At 43.0% G+C, this 27,338-nt stretch overlaps 1 protein-coding gene across 4 annotated transcripts in view; it reads right to left on the reverse strand.

Moving 5' to 3' along the window:
* Positions 1 to 27,190, reverse strand: part of Meis2 (Meis homeobox 2) — a 211,520-nt gene extending 184,330 nt beyond the window's left edge. For all 4 annotated transcript variants that reach the window (XM_059261113.1, XM_059261112.1, XM_059261115.1 and 1 more), the window contains exons 1-7: positions 27,082 to 27,190; positions 26,160 to 26,392; positions 24,453 to 24,594; positions 23,702 to 23,752; positions 22,547 to 22,597; positions 21,632 to 21,781; positions 11,742 to 11,856 (exon numbers count right to left, since the gene is read on the reverse strand). In XM_059261113.1, coding sequence (XP_059117096.1) covers positions 11,742 to 11,856; positions 21,632 to 21,781; positions 22,547 to 22,597; positions 23,702 to 23,752; positions 24,453 to 24,594; positions 26,160 to 26,392; positions 27,082 to 27,090 — 751 coding nt within the window. In that variant the 5' untranslated portion in view covers positions 27,091 to 27,190. The remainder of the gene's footprint in view (positions 1 to 11,741; positions 11,857 to 21,631; positions 21,782 to 22,546; positions 22,598 to 23,701; positions 23,753 to 24,452; positions 24,595 to 26,159; positions 26,393 to 27,081) is intronic.
* Between the last annotated feature and the right edge of the window lie 148 nt (positions 27,191 to 27,338).

The raw sequence follows: 27,338 nt of genomic DNA on the forward strand, positions 1-27,338 counted from the left end.
TCTACCTGCTCCCTGTCCCCTCTCTACTCTATTCACTTGAAGATAACCATTAAAGGCCATCAAGGAAATAATGAAAGCCTCCCCAACTCTGTGAAGCCTTTTACAAATATTTCAGAGAGTATCAATCATTCTCTTTTTAAAGTACATTACAACCTGCATGTTAAATGTAGTACCAGAAGCATGCTTATTTCTTTATTTGCATTCCCAAATTATGCAAAAAAGCCCTGCTGTGGAAAGCAAACACATCTTACTTGATCCAATTCTATGGTCAATAAATGAATGAATGAAGACAATGTTCTTTGCATTCTATCATTATTTACCAAGCTTGACTATTTTAAAGTCAATGTATGTTAATTATATAACTACCCTACGAAATAGTTCTTAGTCGCATTTTACAGGTGGAGAAATTAACAGGCAGAGAAACAGTCCTTTGGGAGTAGCAGGGTCAAAGGAGAGTTCACCTCCACCAGCTTCAAACATGGTTATTCTCTCAACACCAATCTCTTTCCTTAAGCATCAGCCAGTCTTCCTGAACTCATCACCCCGCATATGAACGTGTGCCTCGTAGGAGTTACCTGTGCATCTGCCATAGCACCCAGCACCTCCAGCTTACTGTAGATAGTCAGATGCTGAAGGTGGGGGCTGCAATGATTTCCATACTTCCAGGCCCTGAGTCCCTTTGCTTGATAAAAATCTTTGTGCCTTGAATTTAAATAACACATGCCTAGATAAGGTCTTAAGGGCTGGGGAGATAGAAACACATCAACCTCCACGTGTGGCAATCAGTCAGGAGGAGATTTCCACAAGCTCTCGTCAGCAGCAATCTATCACTTCACCTTAGGTACATAGAGATTTTAGAAGTTCTGTTTAGTGGGTGGCATTTGTTAAAAATGTTAGTCGGAAGAGGAAGTAGGAAGTTTTGTACCCCCCACTATACTTTTGTAAGCAGTTCTTTTTCAAATGCTTGGTTCTGAAGCAGCAGAACCTGCTCTCTCTATGGGTTCGAAAGGATTAAGGAATAACTGTTTGAATCAAGCAAATATTACATTGGTTAGATCACAGCTTCTGAGACTGTGCTTCACGACTCAACATGGGGTCACATGGCTGAATGTATGGGTCACAAAAATGTGGCAATGTTCAAAGGTTTCTGAGCCTGCAATGACCAAAAATTAATTCAAAAATCAACCTTGTAACAAATCCAAGATGCTCCTGATGGAGTCTGTCCATGTTGCATTCCACAGCTTCACTTCGGTCTCGGTTCTGAATACACAGCATGATTGCTTTGTAGCATCCAAGCCATCAGGGCATGCAACATAGACCTGTGGGTGCCTGAAACATTTCAACTCAGACTGGAGGCCATTGTAAGGTATGAAGTGCAGTGTTTTTACTGTATGTGCAAGGTTTTCTGCTCTTATGGAAACATAATGGCTTGTTTGTGGAAAATTTGAATAAAAAAGAATTTTAATACTTTCCTACCATCATTCCTCAGCATGTAAGCCTCAAATTGGTGTGTCTTTGGATTGTTCTGTGTTAGATAGAGTGTTTGGTTTTAAAAATTGTTTTGAAGTAGCTGTCTTGACTTTGACTAAAACAAAACAGAAAAAATAGTAGCGCTGGGAATGTAACTCAGAGATAGACTGCTTGACTAGCAAGCATGCAGGGGGCTGTGGGTTCAAGTGCCAGTGCAAGAGGAAGAATTACGTACTGAGTTTCGGCTTAGAATTAGGGCAGAAATCCCAATGACTTTGGAAATGGCCCTACACTCGTGCCATTTTTCATTTCCTGGAAGCTATCTTCTCAGTTGATTTTTACATTGAAAATATGGATTATCTGTGAAAAAGCTGAGGATGCTCTACGTCTTGCAGTGTCAGGTTTAGTTTTTTTATGTAAAAATAAACACATCTAAACTATAAATGTGTAAATTTGTTTCCATTTTAATAAATGGTAAAATATATGCGTATATATGAATTGTTCTAAAATAAAATTCTTATGATTTATTAGCAGTAAATATTTGATTTGTGGGCATATTTCATATACCTGTTTATCTGGGAATCACATAAAAGTTTCTCAGGTCAAAAGAGACCACAAGTAGAAAAACATAAAGAAGCCACAGACTAGAGGTAATCGTGTACAGATCCATGTGAACTAACAGTCTTGATAAATAACTTTAACTCTGAAAAATCTCTGATCACTAATGAGATTTTTCTGGAACAATTTGGAATAGTTGGCGAGTAAGAATGGATAGTCTGACCTGCTGTCATGCTCTTTGTGTCTTAGTCCACCTGTGAAGAGCAGAAAGAGTCCCAGGTGGATGAAGGACAAGGAGGAAGCTGCTTGTGTTTGCAGGAGGCCACATACCAAGACCACAAACTAAGCTGCCCTACCTATAATTTCTGTCATGTTACCATTAACCATAAAATAAATCCTCATGCCTACTTACTTTCTTGATCAACTGAGAAGGAAAAAGCTCTCTTGAACTAATAGGCAAGAAACAGAATATTATCCTGTTACATATCATAAATCAAGGATGTAGAACATTCATGCTACAACCCTGATGAAGAACTTCTAACCAGTCTCCTATAAGAAAAAGTATAAAAGTAAAATAATAAATAAATATGGATGGAAACACTAGCTGCCCTGAGATTGACTCTACAAGATCATCAATTCCAGTCTACATTCTAGAGGAGGACAAGTAACCAAAGATTATGTAACATACCCAAAAGATGATGCAACGTATCCAAGGTCTGTAGCTAACTAATGTCAGCACAGGACAGGGGAGAGGGAGAATGAGAGAACCAAGCGTTGCTGTTGGTGGGCTGTGTTCTGTGCCTCAGATGTATAATCTCATTTAACATACCCTCCAGGTAAAGCTGCATGGCAGTGCTCCCTCATGTTACGCAACCCATGTTAACTAAGACAGAGGCTTGAATCCAAGTCTGCCTCCCAGGCCTTCTTCCCTTTCATGGCAACTGGGACCTTACAGTGCAGAGCTCTTGACCTACAGTGCAAGAACCCTGACTTCAGCCTGGGTGGATGGAAAGGACCATGAAAAGAAGCATACCTCCTGAAAGCTACTTATAAGGAACTAACGTGTGTGTGTGTGTGTGTGTGTGTGTGTGTGTGTGTGTGTGTGTGTGTGTGTGATCCTCCTAAGGATGACTAAAAATGGCTTCTCGCTTCCTTTACACATTTGTGAAAACCAGTGATGTCTCTAAACGACCCATCATAAACAGGTCATCATAGGGAAATCCCTGTCATATATGGGATCTCCCTGATCAGATCTACCATTTAGTCTTTCTCTCCCCAACCTCTCTTTCTCTGACAGTAGAAGAAATCCTCTCTCCAAATTCTGACCCCACATGCACAGCTAGAGACGACACTAAAGCACTAATGAGAAATACTTCAATTCTGAAGACCTACTGTCGTCCAAAGGGTTCTAAGTTGGAGCTATAGGTCTTTCAGCTCCTTGAAAGCAGTCATGAATACACAGAATGTTAGTTTAAAATTTGTCTTCTATCCCTTAAGGGATGTAATCAGATTGCAACAGATGCACAGGTACATTGCTAACAGCTCGTGTATGTCTAGGCAAACATCACAGAAGCCATAGGTACAGAGTTTTCCTAAATTTGTTTGCCTTGAGAAGGAAAAGAAGGTGATGTCTAAAAGTCCTGTTTATAGACTCAAAAGCCAGCTCATGACTGCTAGAGAGCATAGCTGAGTAGGTAGTAGATGGGAGAGAAACTGGGAATCAAACACCATCCTCAGAGCACCGTGGAGAAGATGCTCCAACAGAAACAGACATGCTATGGAGTACAAAAGAGCTAACCCTGGGCTCATGCCTAGGCAGACAGGAAAAACTTCATGGAGGGGGAGATGCTAGAGGGTCAGATTAAGAATAGCCTTGGTAGAAGACCGGCAAGGGAACACTCCTGCTAGGTCTCCCTCGTGGCCTTCCTACTGGGGACCTTTGCTTTCCAAGGACTCCTTGCTTAGCAGGGATACCGACTACAGGTTTCGCTTCCCTTTTAGTGAGCAGCTAAATTTCAGTTTTCTCTCTTGCATGTCACCAAAAAGGGAGTGGATTGTTCCAGACAACACAGGGATACATGTTAGTAGGTTAAAGTGGCTGAAAAACATTGTCTGCCGTGACATAAGAAATATTTTCGGAGGTCGAATTAAAGACAGATGTGAGCAGGGGGAAGATAAATACCAAGTTCTCCCACTAACCCCTCCCATAAACAAACAAACAACAAACAAACCCAGAAACCATCTTAAGAGATTCCCTGCGGGCAGAAAAAGGAAGGGGGAAAGGGGGAGGGCGGGTAATGTGGTGTTTTTATAGACTGATCTTCCAAAGCAAAGACAATGGGGTGGGGGGAAGAGAACATGTGTATTACAATGTATAGCGCCATAAGGCTGTGTTTGATGCTCTGGAGGGCTTCAACAAGTACTGTTCAGCCAAAAATCAATTGAAAAATCAGCATGATAAGAGAGCTTGAGTTGCCCTATAATAGCCTTAAGACCCCCAAGGCTATTCAAGTCCCTTTCATCTGCCGCACGGCACAGACTCTAGGGGACCACACTTCCCCTCCTTGAGTCCTCTGCCCCTCCGCCTTTCTCACCTACAGCTTTCCAGTCCCTTCGAAAGGGCGACTGACAGGGAATGATGATGTTTTCAAGTGGTTTTTGAGAATGTTTTCCTTCTCTGCTTTATGCTTTATTGTCTCTTGACATTTGCACTAAAATGCATCCTGGGCGATCAGTCATAGACTTCCCCAATAGTAAATGGTCAGCCTTAGTCTCCGAAGAGCCTAATGAGTAATAGTGTTGTATTCTGAATGCCTTAGCTGACATACTTTCCACTGCCCTTAATGAAATCACAGTTCAGGCTCATGCAAATGAGACATGTAAGCAATTCGCAGCATTGTTATAAATATACATATATATTTCATTCCAAGATTTCATCTCAATATTTCTTCAATCACTCCTCACAATGTCTGGTTTGTTCAATTTATATTTCTGCTCAGCATTTGGTGCAAACCCCACAGATAAGATACATCTGTCCCTTAGTCACAAATCTTGGCATTTTTACCTTAACGCCATCGTGAAATGAGTGGTTGAATTTACCTTGCTTATTAGCAGCAGTTCCTCATAATCAAACATTTCATTTCCAAACTTTCGAATTTGACATGAGCTGTAGCAACTCAGCAGAGACACATCCAAGCTTAAGGAAGACTTATAAACATGCTGATCTGGGTGAGGGAAGGGAAAGCTAATTGGAAGTCAGCTTCCCTGTGATTATCAGCTTGTTTATGGGGAGGGAGGGCTCTTCAGAATGGCACTGTAAATTCATCCCTGATTATGGTGTTAACACCAGAGCTCCCTTCCACACGCTCCCCCAAAGCCCCCACCCCGTCCATTTTGTTTAGTTGTAAAGGGTTGTGCACTCTTTCTAGAGACTGACAGTTTTCCATGCTTTGATTTTCTCCAGTTTTAGGAAAAATTAATCAGCTGCACAAGCAGTCGTCAGACTTCACTCCCCTCGTGGCAGAAAGCACACATATTCATTGTCTGCTATAAGAATAAATTTTAGTAATTTTCCCCATGTCAATATGAATATTAGACTGACCCAATTAATATGAAATGCTTCTATGCTGCTGGAACAGACAGTGCTACAGAAAGAACCATTTGCACAACCTGTTCATGATTATGGGCCATAAGGACACAAAGATGGCACACACATTTGTGGGCCATCTGAATTCTTATACGGGAAGGGGAGGGGGAGGGGGAGCGGCATGACGTTAGCTTGACTGTCGTGGGTCATGTTTTTTAATCCAGAGTATTGGACATGTAACACAGCAACAAGAGCTGATCATTTTGTTTAATCACCTTTTGGATCTTTGCCAGATGGTCTCTATTGAGAACGCTGCAAACACAGAGACATGCGCTGCATCTAACACGCCACCAGAGCCTTCCCGTAAATGTCTGAGAACTGATTCCAACAAGAATTTAGTCTCAGAGCAGAAAGGGATACATTTAAAAACTCTGTGCATTAACTATACTTTTCCCCATAGAATCCTCACTTGGCATGAATAATTAACCCACTCTTATGCTAATGGGATCATGAAAGTATCCCCGTGTCTTAATGCAGCTATTCTCGGCTTTCAGTAATTACCCCACCCAGTGAAAATAACATGGCTTCCACACTGAACAGCCCACTTGTACCTGACAATCAGAAAGATCATGGCTGACAGTGGAAGGATCTAGAACTGGACAGAGACACCCTCAGAACCCAAAGAGGAACACAACCACACAGTAGTCCCGGTAGAGGGTGAAGATGTGTGGATGGGAAGGGAAGAGGAGTAAAAAAAGACTCTTCGTTGTCAAGCCTGCCTTTCCTTTGACCTGTCCTCCAGCTCTGACTTAAAGAAAATGTGTTCCTTTTCTAAGGGTGAAAGACACTGCAGATCAGATTAGTTCAGAAAGAAAATCAATATGTGATATCTAAGAAAAAAACTGTAGTTATCTATAAAACACATCTACATGAAGTATTTATTTTATCAGAACTTAAATACATATAAATGACGGGAAATTCCCTAAATGATAGTTTTAGAAGAGGAAAATAAAAAAAGGATTGCTGAAAAAAAAGAGAGAAAGGAGAGAAAAAGAGGGAGAAAAACCAAACACATTTCGACCTCTGTCCACAAAACTCCATGTTAGGTAGTTCACTGTGTAAAAATTATCAGGCTAAAACATCTGGGAAAGAAAGCTATGAAACAGCAGGGAACGTGGCTGGTTTATTGTTTATCTTTTGTTTATGAGGCAGTATTCAAGTTTAATTACTACTCTAAATTAAACTCTAACTGGCATCAGGAGACATCCCTTTACATGACTAAGTTAAAAAAAAAAATCTGGAAATCCCAACTCTGGATTTTCCAAGTAAGTTGATCTATATAGGAATGAAATTACTCAAAATTAACAGCAACTATAGCAAGCTTTTAAGCATTTATGGGCAACTGTTACATGATCCTAGGGCATGTATTTATTAGAAGCCTTTAATTTTATTTCTCATGGTGACTATCTAAAACATCCTAAGAACTTCTGCAGAACATACCTAAGTATTTGCTGATGACTGAAGGATGGCTTTCATTTTTATTTAATTTTGGGGGGGGAGGAGAAAGGAAATGCCACATGAATATTTTATATAGAACAGCTTCTTCTCTGGCCATGTCCAACTGTCAATTATAGTTGGAGTGAAAAAAAATGATGGTAACAATCAGGAGGAAAGAGATGCTATTGTATTTATCATAAGTTAGTGACCAGTTTGGGGTGAACTTAACTCTAGGAAAAATAAAAGTTAAAAGCAACTAGCAAAAGATGATGGCAGATGGCGTCTGTCATATTGTATTTAGGGTTATTTTAAAGAGATTGCCGCCACTAGGAAAACATTCCATTGACAGAGTTTTCCTAGACTGAATGAGAAATCCCAGCAGAGAATATTCAGGACCCTCAGTAAGTGGGTCTCCCCCTTCCTCCTTTAAACATATAACTGGACTATTTAAATGTTATTTCCTAACTGCAACACGGTGTAAACTCAAAAGTATCATGATATCTTACGCATGCTTGACTGTAAGGGCTTCCATTCATTTCTAAGGGGACTTTTGTAGATTTCAACACTACGGTTGCTAAATAACTGTAGAATAACTAAATAAATATCTAGCTGTGGGATTCTAGCCTCGTTGCCTGGATGATAGATGGTGACATCAATGAATAGGTCTGGTGGCAGAGTCAAGGGGAACCCTGCTGGCTTGTACAGCCCAGGGTCTTGAACGATTACAGACATAGATGCTAGCATGTTCATGTATTTAGGTTAATCTGGGTCTGGCAACAGTATGGTTAACGTGTGTGTGGTGTGCACTGTGAGCTCAGCAGTTACTGGGCCAACTGTCTCGGTATTTCTGGGAATCCTGCCTATTCACAGTGCAGGGATTGTTCAATTGCTGCAAAATGTACAAAATGAATTTTACAAAAATGAATTGTAAGGAAGGCCCCATTACAACGATTTTACAGCAAAGATGTCAACATCAATTTTTCTTTCATGCATAGCTAATGATTAAAACAGCATATTCCATTTGCCTAAGACAATTTATTTCATATTGGCACATCAAAATATTGAAATACAAAGTTATCTTTACTCTACCCTTTTTATTCACTGCTGCTGAACCCATACCATTGTTCAAAGCAGGAAAAATAAAACAAACTTGGCACGAAATACTTAAAACAAAGGCTCATCAATATTCTCCAATTTGTCAACATCTCAATTACAGCACTGGAAAAAATGTAAATTTCATGTGCTCTAAACACTGAGGGGTCTATTCTCCTGCCAATTCACATGTGTAACTCCCATCAGCGTTAATGGGAGTTACACAAACCCATCAATAATAATAATACTTTGTATATATACTGTGCCTTTTATCTAAGGCTCTCAGAGAGCTCTAGGAACAAGGAGGTTGCCGCGTAGGCTTCACTCTGGCAAGGCACACGTGGAGCACAAAGCATCTTCAGAATCAGCAGGTACAGAACCAGGGACCTCAAGTCGTATTATCAAACCCCATTTTAGTGACGGGAAGTCAGGCACAAAGGCAGGCAGTTACTGCCCTGAGCTCTGGAGTCTGCACCCTAATTCTACCCTTGAAAAACCAGATTTCCTTCCTCATTGGAATGCGACTAACAAGACAAACGCGCTCCCTTTGGCTGCTTTTTGAAAACAGAGAACCCGGTGAATGAAATGCCGGCTTCATAGTTACCCAGTTGACTATGTGTGCTTGGAAAGACAGTCAGACTTCAAATCTCCCAAGTTCAATTCTTATGATATTAAAAATCTCATCTTTTTTTCTCCTTTCGGTTTATGATGCAAACACCTATGTGAAAAGATAACCTTTCATCTGTGTTACGATAGCTCTTTTCAGTAACGGGTCACAAACGAGGTGTTTTTAGGTTCCAAAGTAAAGATCTGTAAGAACCATTATTGAAAAATATTCACAAAAAAATTACAAAGCAACATAAATGCATGTATTGTTTTATAGCATATGGCTATTAAAGTTTAATTTAAAATGTGTATGAAAACATTGTATTTAGTACAATTCATCCCTATTTCTTCTGTTTATCATAATTTGTTTTGAAATTGAATCATTTTACAGTTTTCCATATGCCTGTTGTGCTAATAAATTCTGAAGAAGTAAGGAAGTCTCTTGTGAACTGCAAACTTAGATTCCAATGAAACATTATGATATATTTAATATGGAGAACATAAATTTCCCTCCTAGGTTTTCCATTCTACATCAACCCTAAGATCTAACCTATGATAAGCATATGTGATTTCAGTCAATACCTCTGCTGACTTTGCCCTGAAGCAGATAATTAATCTTTCCCACTGAAAGCTACTCTGAGCATTTTGGTGGAACAAAGTATCAAAATATCTTGAAAACATGTTTAAAAGATTATGGGAGCAAAACATACTTAAGTCTGGCCTTCAAAATTTAGGGTCTGCTGTCAGAAACAAACAAAACAAAACACCCAGAACACCTTAATGAATGCATTTTAACCACTGACACAGTGAGCCAGGTAGAAAAATTCTCTTTGCACCTACAGTCTCCATTTTACAGAAACAATAACTTTTCCCACTTTCTCTCCAACTTTACCACAGTTGAGGGGGAGGTGGGGGAGACAGCCTTCCTAGTGCTCACATACATAAGCCCCCGTGTCCATTCTTTAATCCCACAGAGATATGATTAAAGGAACAAAATGCTTGGGGGATCAAATCCTTCAGCAAGGGATAAGTGGGTGCGGCTACCCACAGCAAGGGGGGCTCAGTGTTTTGTTTCTCCCCAGAGGATGCCTTACATGTCTTCCCTTTCTTGACCAAAAACCCTTAATAAAACAAGACTAACTAAAGTGGTAAAACTTCCTGCTTTGTCTGCTGTGGTAGCTAGTCCCCGCTCCAAAGCCTACATCTTTTCCTCTCCTACCTCCTCTCTCTCTCTCTGACCCTTCTTGTTATCCCTCTCGCCATAACTCAACTAACCCAACAGAACCAGTCAGTTTTAAATTTCAGTTGGGACCTTGGTGACCTGTTAATGAATCTACAGAGAAGAGAAAAACTCACAGTGTTGAGTTATGCCTGGTGTCGCTAGCTGACATGGAGGCAGAAATGCTTGAAGCGTTAACGTAATTGCAAGAATGTGAAAAATGAAGCGCTGGGCTCCTGAGCCAAGTGAAAGGTCAGAGGGAGCCTCACACAGGAGAAGTTTCTGGAAGATAGCCTCATTAGGCCATTAAGTCTGCTTCTCCCCACCCCCATCCCCCATGCCTGCAACGCTGAGGGTGTTTTGTTTTTATTAATAGATATTTCACCCTTTGTGTTGCCCTAACTTGGGGCAGTGGGGAGGACTGAAGGATTGAAAGCTTTCTGCATTTGACCCAGGGTCACTTGGAACCACAGCTCAACCTCTGTATTGCAGATCCACTATTGAATCTACATACATGATACCTTCAAAATATCTTATAATGAAGCTTATTTTACAAACAGTTCAACTGATGCCCTCAAACAAATATACATATAGCTCACAAGTTCTTCTATAGCTTACCATTTGATAGTGCATCATCTGTGAGTCACAACTTGTTTAAAAAGACAGATTCTAAACAGGATTCCCTTACAAGTAAAAGACATCCTACAAAGGCCAGTTTTGTAGGCTCACTTGGAAAATTCAGGAGTCCAAAATCCCTGGCCAGAAACATGGAGGAGGGTAGATACACCAATGACTCCCTTTGAAATGGCCTGTATAATTACAGCTCAAGCTGTAAAACAGTATTTGACTTGGAAGCCTGTCTAATGCTTAAATATTGTGGCCATAAACAGAATCATAATAGAGATAAAATAGACCTAAGAGATCAGACACCATCTAATGTAAAATATTAAAAAGTAAAATCTATATACATTCCTGGACCACATTCAATAATGCATCTTCCTTTAAATGATCATTTTATCCACAGAAGCGTCATCCCTACCAATATATGACTGCTCTCTGTTGTAAATGGTAAAGTTCATTCCAAAGTGCAGAAGGCTTCCTTGACATCTGAACTTCTCCTCCTCACCTTCTGAACTTCTATCTTTTTTTAAATTGGGACAAAAGTCACTATGTCAGCTGCACAGAAGCAGGGACAAGCAATATTTGAAGAATTTCCAAATCCATCTTCCCAAAACAAGAGTCTGTATAAATCTCTCCACCCCACCCTCACCTTGACTGGTATTTCTGGAGTTAATAAGAACAAATTTTTGCATCTTACATGCTTTAGAGGCATGGCTGCTTTAATTATAAAGAACTTCTATAGTACATATTACAAGCAAATATCCTGTTTGTAGTATAATTCCCACTACTGAATTATAGCAGTTAGGAGGGTCTGTCTTTCTGATAAACACCAAAGTAGTGTAGATAACCACATTTGTAAGAGAATTGGCAGAACCAATCAATTATTATTGTAATGTGGACTTAAAGATTAGATAGCTCATTCTGAGTCTTTAAATAAAGTAACAAGAGGAACCCCGTCTTCCTACCAAGCAGTTGGTAAACTCCCGACATCCTCACCTGCCCCTCTCCTCTTTACATGGACTGATATTGTGAAATGTGGAAGCTATTTTGGTCATGCCTACTTTTGCACAAGGAAAATTCTTAACTTTTTACCTTGCTCACTGCTGTTGTCTCCACTCTGGGAAGCATGGCCCCCACTGGAGGGTCCCGGGGTGCCTGCTGAGTGAGTTGAGGTTGCATCATCATGGTCTCGCCAGGATGAAGGGTTCTGATGTCAGGATGCCAAGGAATTTTCCCACAGTTACCATTTGAGCCATAAATGAGGAACCATGAAGACAGACAGGCACAGAGGGAGAAAAAAATGTGTACATATTAGTATTTTCAGAAGTGACCACAGGCATGCTATTCTATGCCATCTTTTTCTGTTACGTCAGTATATACATTTGTTAAAACTGACAAAACTTAGCTCTTCTAAGTGTGTACATCCAATTATATGCAGATTTATGCCACAATAAAGTTAACTTCAGAAGTAAGGGAAAACTGCCTTAAAATGCCTTTCTTGGTTTTTGTTTTTTTGTTTTTTGTTTTAATTATAACCAGGACACGTTTTCCTGGTGTTCTCAGACACAAAATCCATCAGAACACGAGCCTCCACAAAATCCAATACTCTCTTCCGAAGAGCACAGGACCAACAATGTGTGGTGGGACATCCCCTTACACCTTTCAAATGCATTGCCCTAAAATGGTCGGTCTGAGCTCTCTGAATGTTATCAACAGGTAGATTGTGTAAACAACAGAAGCAGTAGTAATCGTGGCATCACTATCTCATAAACCACCAAACCCTGCTCTAATTTGCACAAACGATAGTTTTTAAAATGAAACCAACATGGGCTGCTTGCCACTTTGCAAGCAAGTTGAGACTTTCGCTTTAAGGTACTGAACAGGGGATTCTGGAAGAATCCAAAGGATTGCAAGGCAAACCAGGAGGCACCAGATTCAGCTGCTTTGCTAATATATTCGTCTCCTGTTTGCCCTCCTCTTTCCTGATCATTCCCAATACCACCTCTGTAGCTTAAAGGGAAACAGGAATTCTAATGTACAGGAAGGACTTTATCAGCACCACATGAAGGCAGGCAAGAGATGGAATTTCCTCTGGCAGACAGGGAGAGCAGGAACCACACATGAAACACAGCAGCCTTGGGGCCAAAGCTGTACACTTGTCACCTATGTGCTATGACTTCGACTAAACCTGTGGACCTACAGGCAAGTGTATTCTTTAGAGGTTGGAGTAGACTGTGCAGGACAAAATTTTAAAGATACAGCAATCCCTCAGAGTGCAGTGGCACTTTTTACTGGAATTGGTAAACAATAATTCAGAGCAAGCATAGGCCACCTACAAATCACTTGGCTATGTGAAAGGAATCTTGCTGTGATATCAGGACACAGAATTTATTAGGAAAAAAAGTCGGTCTGTCATTTTCCTCAAGACTAAGTCTGTAATTTACCTACGGTAGATAATGCTACTAAAATAAAACCAGAAACCAAAATAAGATAAATGAAGGAAATATTCTTCCTTGGAACAACAGCAACGGACATTCCCCCCCTATAGATCTTCTATAAACAGATTGTAAATTAATATTTTGAATTTTGGCCGCTGATAACATGATCCAGATCTCTGTGATCAAGAGCGTCAATGTCAAATAGTACTGCTGGTGATATCACCAGGCAAGCCATCGACCCAAAGTCAAGACCTGGAGTAGAAATCATGACTGTAAATATAGTTCAGGTTCAAATCTCTACAATAAAGATGTGATGGAAAAAGAGGATTAAGGAATTAGCTGGGCATGGTAGTACATGCCTATAATCCCAACACTCGGGGGGCTCAGGCAAGAGGATTGCCATGAGTTTGAGTCCAATCTCGACTACACAGTGAGATCCTGTATCAAAAAAGAGAGAAGGAAAGAAAGGGAGGGAAGACATCAGAGAGAGAAGGAGGGAGGGAAGAAGGGAGGGAGGGAGGGAGGGAGAAAAGTAGGAAGGAAAGAAGGAAGGAAGGAAGGAAGGAAGGAAGGAAGGAAGGAAGAAAAGATTGATTAGGAAGTGAAAGTAAATAGACTATATTAGACCAAGTTGTCTGTTGCTTTGCAGTCTCTTCATGTCAGATATTTACTGGCTGGTGATCAAATAAAAAGCTAGAAGGATTACAGAAGTGGGTGGAAGAGAGGGAAGCGTGGCGTGTGCTTATTCTGCAACAGCGTGGTCCGCAGGACACTTTCCCCTAACTAAACTTCGCAGTGTACACAGCCGGTGATGTTAATTTTATGCACTGCAGGCTTTTTATTAAGCTGGCTGCTATAAAAGCTCCTTACCCCTCATGAAAATTACAATAATTAACCACTAACACCTCAACTATGTTTGAAGGCAAATGTCATCCAACACTATTATATAATCGTTCGGATGGAGCTGGGACAGGTCTTTCTGTTTAAGCACTGGCATGATGGGAGGGGTTCTTGCACAAGCAATTCCTGGAGCTGAAAACCACTACGACTATGTTCTTCTCAGCCAGGCCTGGGCTGGACTTTAAAGTCAAGCCTCATTAATTCACAATTTAGTATCTTTCTTTCAGTGGCTTTCTGGAGAAGGTATCTTCTAAAGCCACATTTGTCAACGTTACTGGGACAATAGGTTCCCCCAACCAAGGTAGGTCATTGACTTTCAATGAGGTCACCAAATTTTCTCGAGTTCTCTTATCTACTGTTCCCTTATCTCTTCCCTCTTCTCCTCCCCACCTCTCAAAAGCACACCCTCTTGAGAAAGTGTCACATTTCCTTGGTGTCTCTTGTGCTATGTTCAGTGGAGGGACTGAAGCATGCTAGTGATCTAATCTGAAGAAGGATGGGCAAACAGATCCCTCTGGGCATTATGGGGTAGAGACTCACCCCAAGATGTCTATATAAAGCTACACATAGTGATGTGATAATATATAAAGACAAACATGGGCAATATGAGCAATATAAACAAAAACTTCTCCGTGGTCATAATTTAAAAAACAACAACAAACAACCTACATAGACAACATAAAGCATTACCCATAACACCAGGTTTTTCTTAGATTGAAATATTTGCACGTATCAGTTTCCTCCCCCCCCCCCCCGTACCCCCCCCCCATAGTTTCCAAGTTTGCATCCTTCAAGAATAACCACCTGGCCCTCTGCCAAATTATAAGCAGAAGCTGAGTGAGTCCTGAACCAGTGTGATATACAAAAGCATGTAAAAACACATGACGTATGTAGAAAAATAGGAGAGAATTGATTTCTCCACGCATCTGTGTAGATGAGAACTCTAGTATACACATTCCATAATACATGTCCTGTTCTCCAGCCAAAAGTACCATGAAGACACCCCAGGGCAAGGAGGGAACATGTTTCTATTCCCAACGGCTTGAGTAATTGGGAGTCAAGGATGGTACTCCCCTTGTTCTCTATATAATTGCGTTAAAGAGCAGTGTTACCAGGAGAAAAGCAGTGAATACCGGGTAGTGCACAATAGGAGATGGAAATAGATACAAGAAGCTCCGTCTCCAGGGGCAGTTTGTTCTATTTGCTGGGCTACAGACTCGCAGCTGATAATGCAAGTTGTAATTAATATAAAAGCAAGAGACAATATGGGCAGAGCTTGTAGTCTCGGGGCCACAGGAGAGCGCTCGGCTGCTCTCCTTGGCTTCTCATTTGCACAGGGCTTCCCCTAGAAAACACAATTCTGCCAGTGTTTTCTCCCTTGAAAGTTTAAAAAAAAATTGATTTAGCACCATCATTGAATTTTGCTAAATCTAGAAAAGAGAACAGAGAGGACAGGAGTCTCTGGGCACAAGAAGCAAATCCTCTACGCACTGCTTTTGTTGAGGCTGAGGATAGGCTGCAATTACCCTTCAAACCAGAACGGCACTTCCAGGAGGGTCCTGCCTATAGGATAATGCTTAATAAGTCCTGGCCAATTGGTAGTGTTTCTCATATCCAAGCATTCCCCATAGTGCACAGTTCATTCCTCGGATCACTGGGGTAAAATGTGCACGAGTTTCTAAATAAAACCGTAAAAGTAAAACGTCTTAGGCTTGAAGGAGGAAACAGGAGCCACTATTGTATTTAAGATTTGACAAAAATAATCTGAGCTCATTTTTTTTTAGACTCCATATGAAAAGTTATTCCCTGCAAGTGAGACAGAGGAGAAGACAGAAGAAGAGAGTCAACTCTTGGGGCCACCTCTAACAGGCCATGTGACCAGGAGTGAAGGCTTCCCTTGACTGTTCTTTTGGACTGATGTCCTTTATCTCTTTAAAATTCTGAAGTCACACACGATAATTCCTAAGGTCATGTCTACTTACGTCTATCTTGAAAAGTACTTTAAAAATAACCAACAGATTTTTTTTCTAGAACCCGTATAACTAAATAACATAAAGCCAAGAAGTACATAGGACGCTTGAAAGCACAGTAAAGTAACTTAAGATATACACTCATAGCTACACAGTAACAGAAAACACATTCAAAGACATGTTCATTAGCTGAGGAGGCACACAGACTTATCTGACTTGACACATTTAAACAACAAAAGGTAGATATATATATATATATATATATATATATATATATATATATATATATATATATTTGTGTCAATACTTCCAGTTAATATGAAGTTACTTATGTCCTGTGGCTTTAAGGCCTTTTCAGTTCTAGTTAACAGTGTAGACAGAATTGTTTTTAAAAAGATGTGAGCACTCTTATCCCAGGCCATTCAAGTCCACAAGTTAAAAATGTTCATGGTATGGCTGGGATAAATGTTGGAATTTCAACTTTTTGATTATGACGTTGACCAAGAACTCAGGACAACAGTGTGTGCTTTTAGAAGCCAGAGTCCTTTTTTGTTTGTTTGTTTGTTTTTGTTTTTTTGAGACAGGGTTTCTCTGTGTAGCTTTGGAGCCTATCCTGGAACTTGCTCTGTAGACCAGGCTGGCCTCTGGAACTCACAGAGATCCGCCTGCCTCTGCGTCCTGAGTGCTGGGATTAAAGGTGTGCAGCACCATGGCCCGGCTAGAAGCCAGATTCTTTAAAAATGTAAAGAAAGCTGGAGATTTTGCCTCAACATTTGTACCATTACATCAGTCTTTGGGAATGAACACAGAGGCACATCTCATGCAAGGGCAACATCCTTTGCAAATGATTGTTCCATTGAGTGGTGGACTCCCGAAGAAGACAGAAACACATTTGTTACTGCAAGGAGTGTTATAAAATGCTTTCTATAATTTTGAAATGTGCTGGGATATCCCATAGACCACTCCGTACGTAAACAGCCAAGACAATGATGTCAAATAATACCAAGTTTTCTCGCAGCATTGTGAGTGTCTATGTGATCGCCGAGTGTACTTCGGTTCCACAGTGACACTGAAGACATACGCCAACTGCATAACCTAAATAACTCAAATGATGTAGATATTCTTGATGAGAAATAAACAGGAACACTTCCAACAAGCAGAAACTTCAGCAGCAACAAATAACAAAAAGCCATGTCCTCCATTAGGGTCCTTAAGAAAGGACACTGAGTTTCAAAGTAAAACTTTCTAACATTGGGTCCCAGAGACTTTGAGTAAAGCCTAGCCTAACACCTGCTACCACACTTCAGTGTGAGAAACTAACAGACAAAAGACACCACCGCTATTAATGCTCATATCATCATCCTTCCTTCACCTTCCATAGGCCAAGCACTCGAACCCAAACCTCTCCTCACTCTGTCCTCACTTCTGATTTTTCAAGTAATAATGGAATTTATCTACCAGCACTTGACCATTTTCTGTCAAGAGCAAGATCCTGGTGATTCTCTCCTCTGACCTAACCCATTAAAACAACAACAACAACAACAAACTGTATCGACATAAATATACTTGACATATTCAGAAATGCAAAAACAATAGCAGCATATGTTCATTTAAACTTCAGCCCAGAAATGAAAATAAAACGTCATTTACTTATGATGTTATCAGAGCCAGCCAATTTTAAGGTACCTGCCAATTCATATTAATTCATGTAACTATATTTTCTTTACTTAATTCTTTCAAAGAAAGTAAAATAGAGCTGTTTGGCATTGTAAACAGGAGTGGTATAACTATATACCCATATGCACTGCAGACAAGTGTAACTAGGAGAGTATATTTCAAACAAGTATGCTTTGGTCATGCAACCCTGATACAAAGATGTATGATATCTTTATACGTAAATATTATGATGATACATACTTGTCTGTACTATATCTAAAAAGTTGATCTCCCATTATATAAAATAGAAAATTTGGATATTACCAATTTTTTAGTACTTCAACAATCTAGGAAAAACATAATTATTTTACAACAGTTTTCAAGTTGAAACTTAAAATAAATGCTTTCCTGACATGTTTGTTTTAAACATGATAAATTTGAATGTCTGGGAAGCTTAGCATGAGCTGCAGCTGGAAAACACAGTTGAGTTGCCTTTGATTATCATCTATTTTTCCCTCAACAGTATTCTGAAGAATACTATCATAGCCATGTGCTACCTACAACAATTATCCTTATGCTATAGTAAGAGTAGGAGTTAAAAACACATCCTAATATTAAAAAATTAGCATCCCTCATGAATTGACTTAACACAGTACAACCACCAAAGTTGCACATTTTATTTTCTCTTTGTTTCCAAACTTCCCCTTATCATCATGCACATAGTGTTTGTTAATAATAAATGAACAAATCCAGTATCCTCACTGGATGTAAAGAATGGAACGCAAGACCACTACGGGTCTCCTTGTAATGCATCTATGTCGTATCAGAATACTTGTGTGACATTATAGAATACAAAATTAGCACAATACCCGGTAATAGTACATAAAAATCATTCCTAAACGTCTGTCGAGAATATTAGCTTTGAAGATATTTATTCAGTCAACAACCTTCATTCATTTATGTTTTCAAGTATGTTAATAAAATGGAAAATTATATTGGCGCTTAATATCCTGCCCTTGATAGTTCTTTCATGCTTTTCAGTGCACAGAACTACAAAGTTAGTCTTTCATTTTTTCTTTCACTCTTTCTCCTTGTCTGCTCCCTCTACACACACATAACACACACACACACACACACACACACACACACACACACGCACGCATGCACGCACAGTGTAGCTTGATACCACTTAATAAGGATAGAGGTGTATGTGTTTTTGGGGTGTCAAACAGCTGTCACAAACTGTCACCTCCACAAGAGAAACCTTGGCACACAATAAATGAAACTACACTTCTTTTTTAGCTGTCATTATTCATAGCCAATAAGTTGAACTGCTCACGGCATTTCATGTGCAAATAAAACCTCGAAGTAGCTCAGTAGATCAGAATAGTGGGCCAACAGAGAAAACAGAGAAAACACCACGCTGTCTGGGTCCTTCTGAAGTGGCTGATCATCACCCTGCACCAGCGTGCAGCAAATGAGATCCAGCCTGGGGCAAGGCATTAAATATGCATATCAAAGCAAATGAAAAAAAATAAACCTGATGACTCAAATTGGACACATTTATATGCTGAAAATGTCCCCCTTACATCACTTTCAGGTAGGGATTCTGTGGTCTTTTCCCTCTCTTGTGACTAAGGGGTTGAGGGATGACAAGTTTGTAGGACCGGGTGAGAAACCTTTAGAAGGAGGCCCTTTGTCGGGTAGGAGGGGGTGGCCTAGGCACAAATGCAGTGGATATGCCTCTGGTACCTAAAATGCTGCAGAGCCTTCAAGGATTTCTCTCTCGTCCCGCATGGAGCACAAGCATGGGGCAGACCTCTCCATTCCCCACTCAGTATGCTGGTGGAACAAATTATGGCTTCATTTCAAAACAAATAGCAGGGGGCTAAAGAAAAAATGCTGTAGTTCAGATCTCTAGGAAATAAAAGGCTTTAAATTATGACGCCCAATGAGGTGGCAAGCCCTCACGGATTCAAAATAAATCAGTTGTCATATTTACTTGATTGGGGGCTTGAAAGGGTAGCAACAAATGCTACAGTTGACTCTTTTATCCGAAGATGATGATTGTTAAATTATTCAAGCACTATTCTCTTAGGCACCACCTCCTTCTTGAGTCTGTATTTAAATATTACACTAGCTTCACAAATTGGCGCTGTATATCAGCCAATACTCTATCTACAACGCCTAGTTTCTCCTATTGCCTCTACGTAAACATCAGCACCCCCTAACTCCATACATCCACCAGAAAACCCATTGTCAAGAAACTGTTGTAGAAAACCAACTAGTCACAACCCCACAAAATAACACGAGCAAAAGAGCTTTTGATGCAGAAGGAACTAGGGACCTCTCATGCTCCAAGCCGCGTAGATACATCCCCCTCTGTTCTCACCCCCATAATACAAATGCATATGAACTCAGAAACAGAAAGTGATGAAAATAAGTAAGGAACAATAATAAATAAATATTTATGAAGCAGGCAGTCCTCTTGGACCACAAGAACACACAGTGTAGACAGAGAGAAGCAAAGAAACTTCTAACAGCTGCTACACCTTTTTGATTTCACTTAACGCATGCAAGGTACAAACCCCAGACCACTTTCCCCATCACCTTGAAACAGATAAAGATAAAGACAAGTGCAGGAGCTTTTTAGCAGCACAGTATTTATTCTCTATCCGAACTAGACATCCTATGCTATGGTTTCCTTTCATTATTTTCAACTTTTAGGCTGCTGTCTCACGTAGTGCTAAGGTTAATCTTTAAAATCAATGGCTGCTTCTTTCCAAAACTTTTGATAGAGGGAGACGAGAACTCACAGAAAAGCTATTATTCCTCAGGTAGCTCAATTCATTCCTCTTCATACTCAGGAATTTGAGGGTGGGGAGAGCAAACTGCCTTCAAACCTCAATGCCTGTTTTTATCTCCTATGGGGTATTAAATTAATATTTTACCCATGAAGTTATCCAGACTGTGGCCTGTATCATCTAGGTTGTGAGTTCAAATGAATGTATAGACACTCTGTTCCCCCACCTCCTGGCTTGAGTTCCCCCAAATACACTGCTATTCACACCTACTCTTTAACCTCACCACTTGCCTTCCTTACCAACCCTGCCAGCGATCCCTCTCTTGCTTCTTCTTCAGATTTTGAGTATCACTACATATGCTTTTTCTTCCCCCATCATATTCCCTCCATCAGTTCCAAAATAGGATTAAAAACAGAGAGAATAGAAATCTCCTTTCCTGGCTTGACATCCCCGGGCTTCTTCTACACTCTTCATCCTCAGTCATCAGCTGTTAGAGTGTTGAAGTGCAGCCACTAACCTATGGTTACTTAGTCTTAATTCCCTTCAGCTTTCTGGAATACAGTGTTAAAAATTGGTTCATCAAGGTTGCTGTCTTTTATTATAAAGATGCTTCAGGCACTTGGCAATAAGTCCATATTCTGACAATAAGTTTCTATGAGAAAAAAAGTCCTGAGAATTGTAATGTGTTCATTCACTCCTTTTATTGCTAATGTGGTGCAAAATTGCCAGGAATTCTCAGGATTGTCTTCTCTGGGAGAGCAATAGGCCCCCATTTCCCAGTTCTCTTCTGGCTCCCACTCCTCCCTCCCCTGGCCAGGCGCGCACAGCTTTCCTTCCAGCTAACTGTCTTGTCTCTTGCTATCTCTGATCCCTTGATTACACACAGAAAGAAAACAGAAAAGACAGAGACCATCATATCAAAAAGAGATTTTTGCTAACACCCAAGTCACCAGGTCCAGGAAACTTCACACACCAAGAGCACAAATCATTCTATCAACTCCTTAGTTCTATGACTCTCAACATAAATAAGGACAGGGTTCAAGAAAGAGGAAATGAAAATAAAGGCCATGACACTGGTCGTGAGACAGGGAGAGCAAACTCCAAAAGCGACCAAACCATTAAAAAACAGAACAAGTGAACTCAATACCACAAGGATTTAGAAAAATGCTTTGCCCGGTGGCCTTCAGAGAACTCCACTGGCTCTGCACACTTACGTGGTCTGCGAGGTTTGTGGAGGAGCCTGAAAGCTCTTCATGATCTGACTTGGAGCTTCCATCTCTCTCGTCAATCACGAGGTCAATGGGCATTTTCCCCTTCAAACAGCTAATGTACCGGTGGCAGAAGTTATCACACAGTTCGTGGACCTAGGAGGAGGGTCATGGCGGAGGCTCAGCTCATGTTGTCTTTATAGGTTTCATTTTTAAAGGGGAAGAATACCAGGTTGCAGGGTTACATTGGTAGAGAGCAACAAATGTAATGTCTTCCAAACTAACTCTAATTAAGGGGTGTAAGAGCTGAAGGCAAAGAAACAATAGAGCAATTGTGGCAATCGATATTATTCTTCAGAGACTCCCCTCCCTGAGCAACAAGTTACAATAAAGACCGAAACTGGACTGGAAGGAACTGGGTTCAGACTGGGAGAGTATAGAAGAAAATATGATTTGATAATAACTCAGAAACATTTAAACACTAGAACTGGGGACATCTGTGATTTCGTAAGCAAGGTGCTGTGTATGTTTCCTGGGGAAATGGTTGATCTATGTATCAATGCAAAGACACCCCAAAAAGGACTGTTCCCTCTGATTGCACCCAGTGGGAACTCTGGGCCTAGGGTAAGCTGAGCTAATAGAGACACAAGTAGACATTGTGTGCAGCAACACAAATGGCTCTGCTGTACTTCAAATAATCCTGAATGCCTGGGAGTGGGGGGGCTTTAAAAGGCAGGGCTGTCTGATTCCCATATCCTCTGAGCCCCTGGCTTGAGAAGTCCATAAAGGAGGGAAATAGGGCCGTGATCAACATCTCCAGATGAGTAATCCTTCATCCCGGAGGTTTGTAACATCCCCGTCATCTGGTTGAAAGAATGGGGGGGGGGGGTCATCCAATGGGGACTGCTGCTTCCTGCTTACCTTCTCTAACTCCAGAAGATGAAACCTTAGTACTTGTATTGCTTGTATCATCTGAAAGGGAAATTTAAGAGGATGGAGTTAGGGTTCTGGGACTTGCAAATCTGTGGGGTGTGTGTGTGTGTGTGTGTGTGTGTGTGTGTGTGTGTGTGTAAGAGGGGTGTGTTGAGGGAATTGGACAGAGGAAGAAGAAACCAGCAGGTGGCCGGGCAAAACCCACACATCAAGAAATAGGAAAACCAAATGATTACTGATCATCTCTGCCTCATTGGCCACAGGGGTGGGAGCCAGTATAAGGGGTGGCCTTAGTAGTAATTTTTTCCCCTAGCTCTCACAGTGTGCTGTTGGTAAGGGCTGGTTTTCTCCCACCAGGTCTTCTTATTCTACCCGTCTTCTTTTTACTGCTCCTCCTACCCTCCACCTCAGGTCAAATTGGAGGAGGAGGAGGGGGAGGGGAAGAGAGAATAGAATAAAACAAGAAAATAAGAGAGAAGAAAGGAGAAGAGAAAAAGAGAAGAGAAGAGAAGAGAAGAGAAGAGAAGAGAAGAGAAGAGAAGAGAAGAGAGAAGGGGGGAGCCATTTCTTTGGATAGAAAGGCTTTTTAAAACAGCAAACCCGGAGCAAGCCTCCTCACAGAAGAAGGAAATACTCTAGATGAATGGGGAGGCAGGGCCTTTGAAAGAGGATTTAAGTACTTTTAATATTGAAATCCTGCAAATTAGCAAAAGAATCGCACCTAAAAGTGGCCTGCGCGGGATGGCCCCTCACCCCCAGCCCATTCTTAGCCCGCCCTCAGCCGCCTTAGCAGTTACTTCCTTCGGGGCAGCAGCCTGGGGCTCGGCCGACTTCCCCGGCACACAGAGGAAATCGCTCCCTTCTCTCCGCTTACTCCCGAGGCCGAGACCTGGGAAGCATCCCCACTCGCCCGCTCGGCGCCGCGGCGCCCGCTGCTGCCTCGGTGGGCTTCTCATCCCCTGAGGTCCATACTGCCCCTGGCTCGCCCCTACCACCCCGCAGGAGCTCTAAATGGGTCCCTTCCCTTGTGCTTCGCTAAGAGGGCTCTACTGCAACTCCCCGGAGCTCCAGGGGCAAATGAGTGCAACTCTGGGCTAGGGATGTGTCCGAGGCTGGGGACAAGCAAGAAACAGAGAGTCTTACCAAATTATCCAGCTCTGGGTTTGAGGAAAAAAGAGGCTTTTCAGCGCGAACCTATAGGAAGCAGGGAAAGTCAGCATGAATCTTCAGCCCAATTAAAAAGAGAAAACCCTGTCGGGCGACTGATCTGAATGGAGGGAGCGGGTACTCTGGAAGAGCAGGGGCAGAGGAAAGGACAGGGGCTTTGATAAAATCCAAGAAACAGATTGATGTCTTAAGTGAGTGGGATCGGTGGAGTAACATGAGGGCCTGACTCGGTGGGAAGAGTCGTGCCCCACTCCAGTTGTAACGGGGAAGGCAAGGCGGCTCGCGGATTCTCAGAATCCGCTTCTGCAGCCAAACCTGGAGGTGGGTCTCCCCACCTCCCTAGCCTGAGTAGGCTTCTCTCCAGGCTCCTTGCTTCCTTTGCTCCGGGGCACTCCCAGGTTCCACCCAGCCCCTCTCCCCAATTCTTGTTCAAGTAGCTGCAGGCGGGGAAAAGGCCAAGCCCCAGATTAGGAGCAGGTCAACTTTAATTCGAGGGTCGAGCCCCTGTATTCCTGGCTGGGGGGAAAAACAAACACCCATATTTATCTCCGTTTCCAATTCGCCTCCAGGCTAAGGGATGGGGAGGAGGCGCGGAGCGCCGACTGGGCCAGAGGAACAGATCGGGTGTCCTGCCTTTTCCTCCTCTTTCAAGTCAAGCTCGGAGGAAAGGGGAGGGAGGGTGAAGGGCTGCTGGGGGGTGGGGGTGAGCGGGTCAAGAAGGTTGGACCTGCTTGGCGAAGACCGCGATGTCCTCGTTGAAGGAGTCGGAGGAACAGACGTCTCCGCCGGCCACTCCGGGTTCCCGGGGAGTGCAGGTCGCCAGCTCGCACTTCTCAAAGACCAGTGCTAACAGAGGAAACAACGGGTGCCTAACGGGCAGCGCCACGCAGAGACACACGCACGGAGACGGGGTGCAGAGGGGAAGGAGCAAGAACTGTAATCAACAAGTTTGGAGGATTTGCATTCTTTCTTTAATACAACAGGCACGCAACACACTACACCCTCAATCAGCCGAGCCTGGGCCACAAACAGAAAGGAAACAGCCTGGCCTTTTCCCTTGGTTCATAGGTCTTTTCAGATCAGCCCCGAGAAGCCCCCGGCCACTTTAGCCCACCAAGTAAACATAGACCCAGTTAGGGTATAATGAAATAACCAAAGCCCGGCCAATTAGAGCTCGGAGTTGATCCAGATCCCACTACTCACTCCAGAGGTGCCTGCCACCCAACCCTGACCTCCAGGACAGGGAACACTATTTGAAAATTTCCCCCACAACCTGAATTGATCTAACGGGCATTTTAGACAAGGCCGAGGGCTTCACCTACGTACACACCGGAGTGACATTTCCCAATTTTAAGAAAGTGTTCTAATCTCTCCATCCTTTGCTTTATAAACTTGTTCACTTTGCTTGCAGTAAAGCTCCGGTGGCAGGGCCACAAATAATAAGAATGTTCAACTCGAAAGAGCTTCCTTCCAAAGACCACATTTCTCCCAGCGTTGCGGCGCACAAGAATAAATAAACCGCGTTTCAAAACTTGGAAGTGTGCATGCCGGGCGCGTACGCCCTTTGTGTTCCTTCGGGAGGCTTAGCTACACCTCGAGATGCTTGAGGCCTCAGGCTTTAGGCTCAGTTGCTGTTTACTCACTGTCCCCTCCCCTCGGCATCCCGCAGCCTTCCCCACCTACCCTCAGCCGGAAGAGCCCGAGAAGTACACGCTTGGACCCTGCTTGCCCACCCCTCTCCGAGATTTCCGAATATAAAATAATTTCCAGCCATTTCCCTGATTCCCCCTAAGAACGGCTGCATGCAAGCGGCAGTCTCTTCCACCCGGCTGCACTTCAAGGTCTGCCCCCTTTATTTACAGAGAATTAAGAAGTGGGTGATTAGGACTTCCTGGCCGACAGAAGCTGCCCTGATTCCAGCTCAAGCTGCGTTTAGTGACTCCCAGGCCCTCAGTAGGAAGCAGAAAGGGGAGGGGAGTGGAGAAAAAGAAAGAAAGAAAGAGAGCGAGAGAGAGAAAGGAGGAGAGAAAAAGGAAACTGGAAGTTTTTTCTCGGCTGCAGAAAACTTTCCTCTCAGTCAAGGCCTCTGTAAGGCAGCCTGAGACAACCAGCCGTGCGTCTTTTGGCCAGGAATCTTGTCCTTGGGGAGAAGGCCCGGCCAGCAAGATTTGAGGACTTAGTCCTCAACCGGGACTGTGGGGTCTGGAGAGGCCGAACCAAGGGAATAGAGGAGGTTCTATTTTTCTAGCCTGTGACTCAAGGGGCCGAAGTGCAGGCTCTTTCCTCTGTCTTTCTCTACTGCATGTAGTCCTCTCATGCAGAATTAAGTCCCCACTTAGCCGCCCTGTCCACCCCACCACCACCACCACCAGAGACAAGCACACGCACTCACGCACACTCACACACAGTAAGCTGGGTCCGGGGGTCGGTTTACCCGTAGATCGCGTCCTTGTCTCTTTTCAAGGCGTCGTTGACAGCAGATCCCATGCTGGCTGGCATGACATTGGGGTGCGGGGCATGCGCGCCGTAGTGCTGCGTGGCGTGGAGAGGCGGCCCGTGGTTTAGGTGGTGAACCGGGGGGATCGGCCGCGGCGCGTGAGGGTCTCCGTACATGGAAGCGGGAACCCCTACTCCGTCCATCCCGCCGTAATGGGGCAGCTCATCGTACTGTCAGAGCCCAGCAAGGGATGGGGATGGCAGAGGGGGTGAGAGAGAAGCCAGGAGGGCAGAGGCAGGAAAGCAAAGAAACCCGGAGCAGAGAAGAGAGAGAACAGAGGAGTGGGAATCGGATGGAGAAGAGAGGGGGAGAGGGAGTAGGACGGAGGGGAACGGGAGAGAGAGAGAGAGAGAGAGAGAGAGAGAGAGAGAGAGAGAGAGAGAGAGAGAGAGAGAGGAACAAAAATAAAAACAAAGTCAGAAAGAAGAAAAGTACTGGACACAAGTTGAACACACTACAAACCAAACCAGCAGAAACAACAGAGTCGAAAGTTGGGAGAAGATATCTGTAAATTTTAAAACGTAAAAGTCTCAGCCGAGAGCAGCATTCAGAGAAGGGAGATCAGGCCGGGGACGCCGGGGGCGCAGGGAGGCCGCGCTCTCGCCGGAGGCTGCAGAACCCCAGCGAGCCAACCAAGGGAGAAGTGGAGTTAGCTAGAGGAGGAAGCCCCGGATCCCACCCCTAACCCCCCTTCGCCTCATCCAGGAGATCCAATAAATCAAAGGGCGAAATGAAACAAAATAAAGAGAAGAAAAACGCTAATAATCAGGCCGAGAACGCCAAGGACCAGGGAAGACTAGGGCCGGTGCCTCCCCCGGGGCTGGGGGCAGAGGGTGGGGAGGAATAACGTGAAAGTTACCAGAAACATTATTTAGCAGCGGATTCCCTGCGTCCTTGTCAATTTCAGAGACAAAACAAGCAGCCCAGGCTAGTCTAGGCAGCGCGGCCCCAGCGGCGGCCCCGGCGGCGGCGGCGGCTCCTATGCAGCCGGCGCCCGCCCGGAGCCGCGCGAACAGCGGCGAAAGAGGCGCAGCAGCGGCGGCAGGAGAACCTGGGGAATCGCGCTGCCGGGGTAAAAGCTGGAGCGAGGCGAAAGCGTGTAACAATTGCACACAC

The sequence above is a fragment of the Peromyscus eremicus genome, chromosome 4 (genome assembly GCF_949786415.1).
Source record: "Peromyscus eremicus chromosome 4, PerEre_H2_v1, whole genome shotgun sequence".
Taxonomy (NCBI): Eukaryota; Metazoa; Chordata; class Mammalia; order Rodentia; family Cricetidae; genus Peromyscus; species Peromyscus eremicus.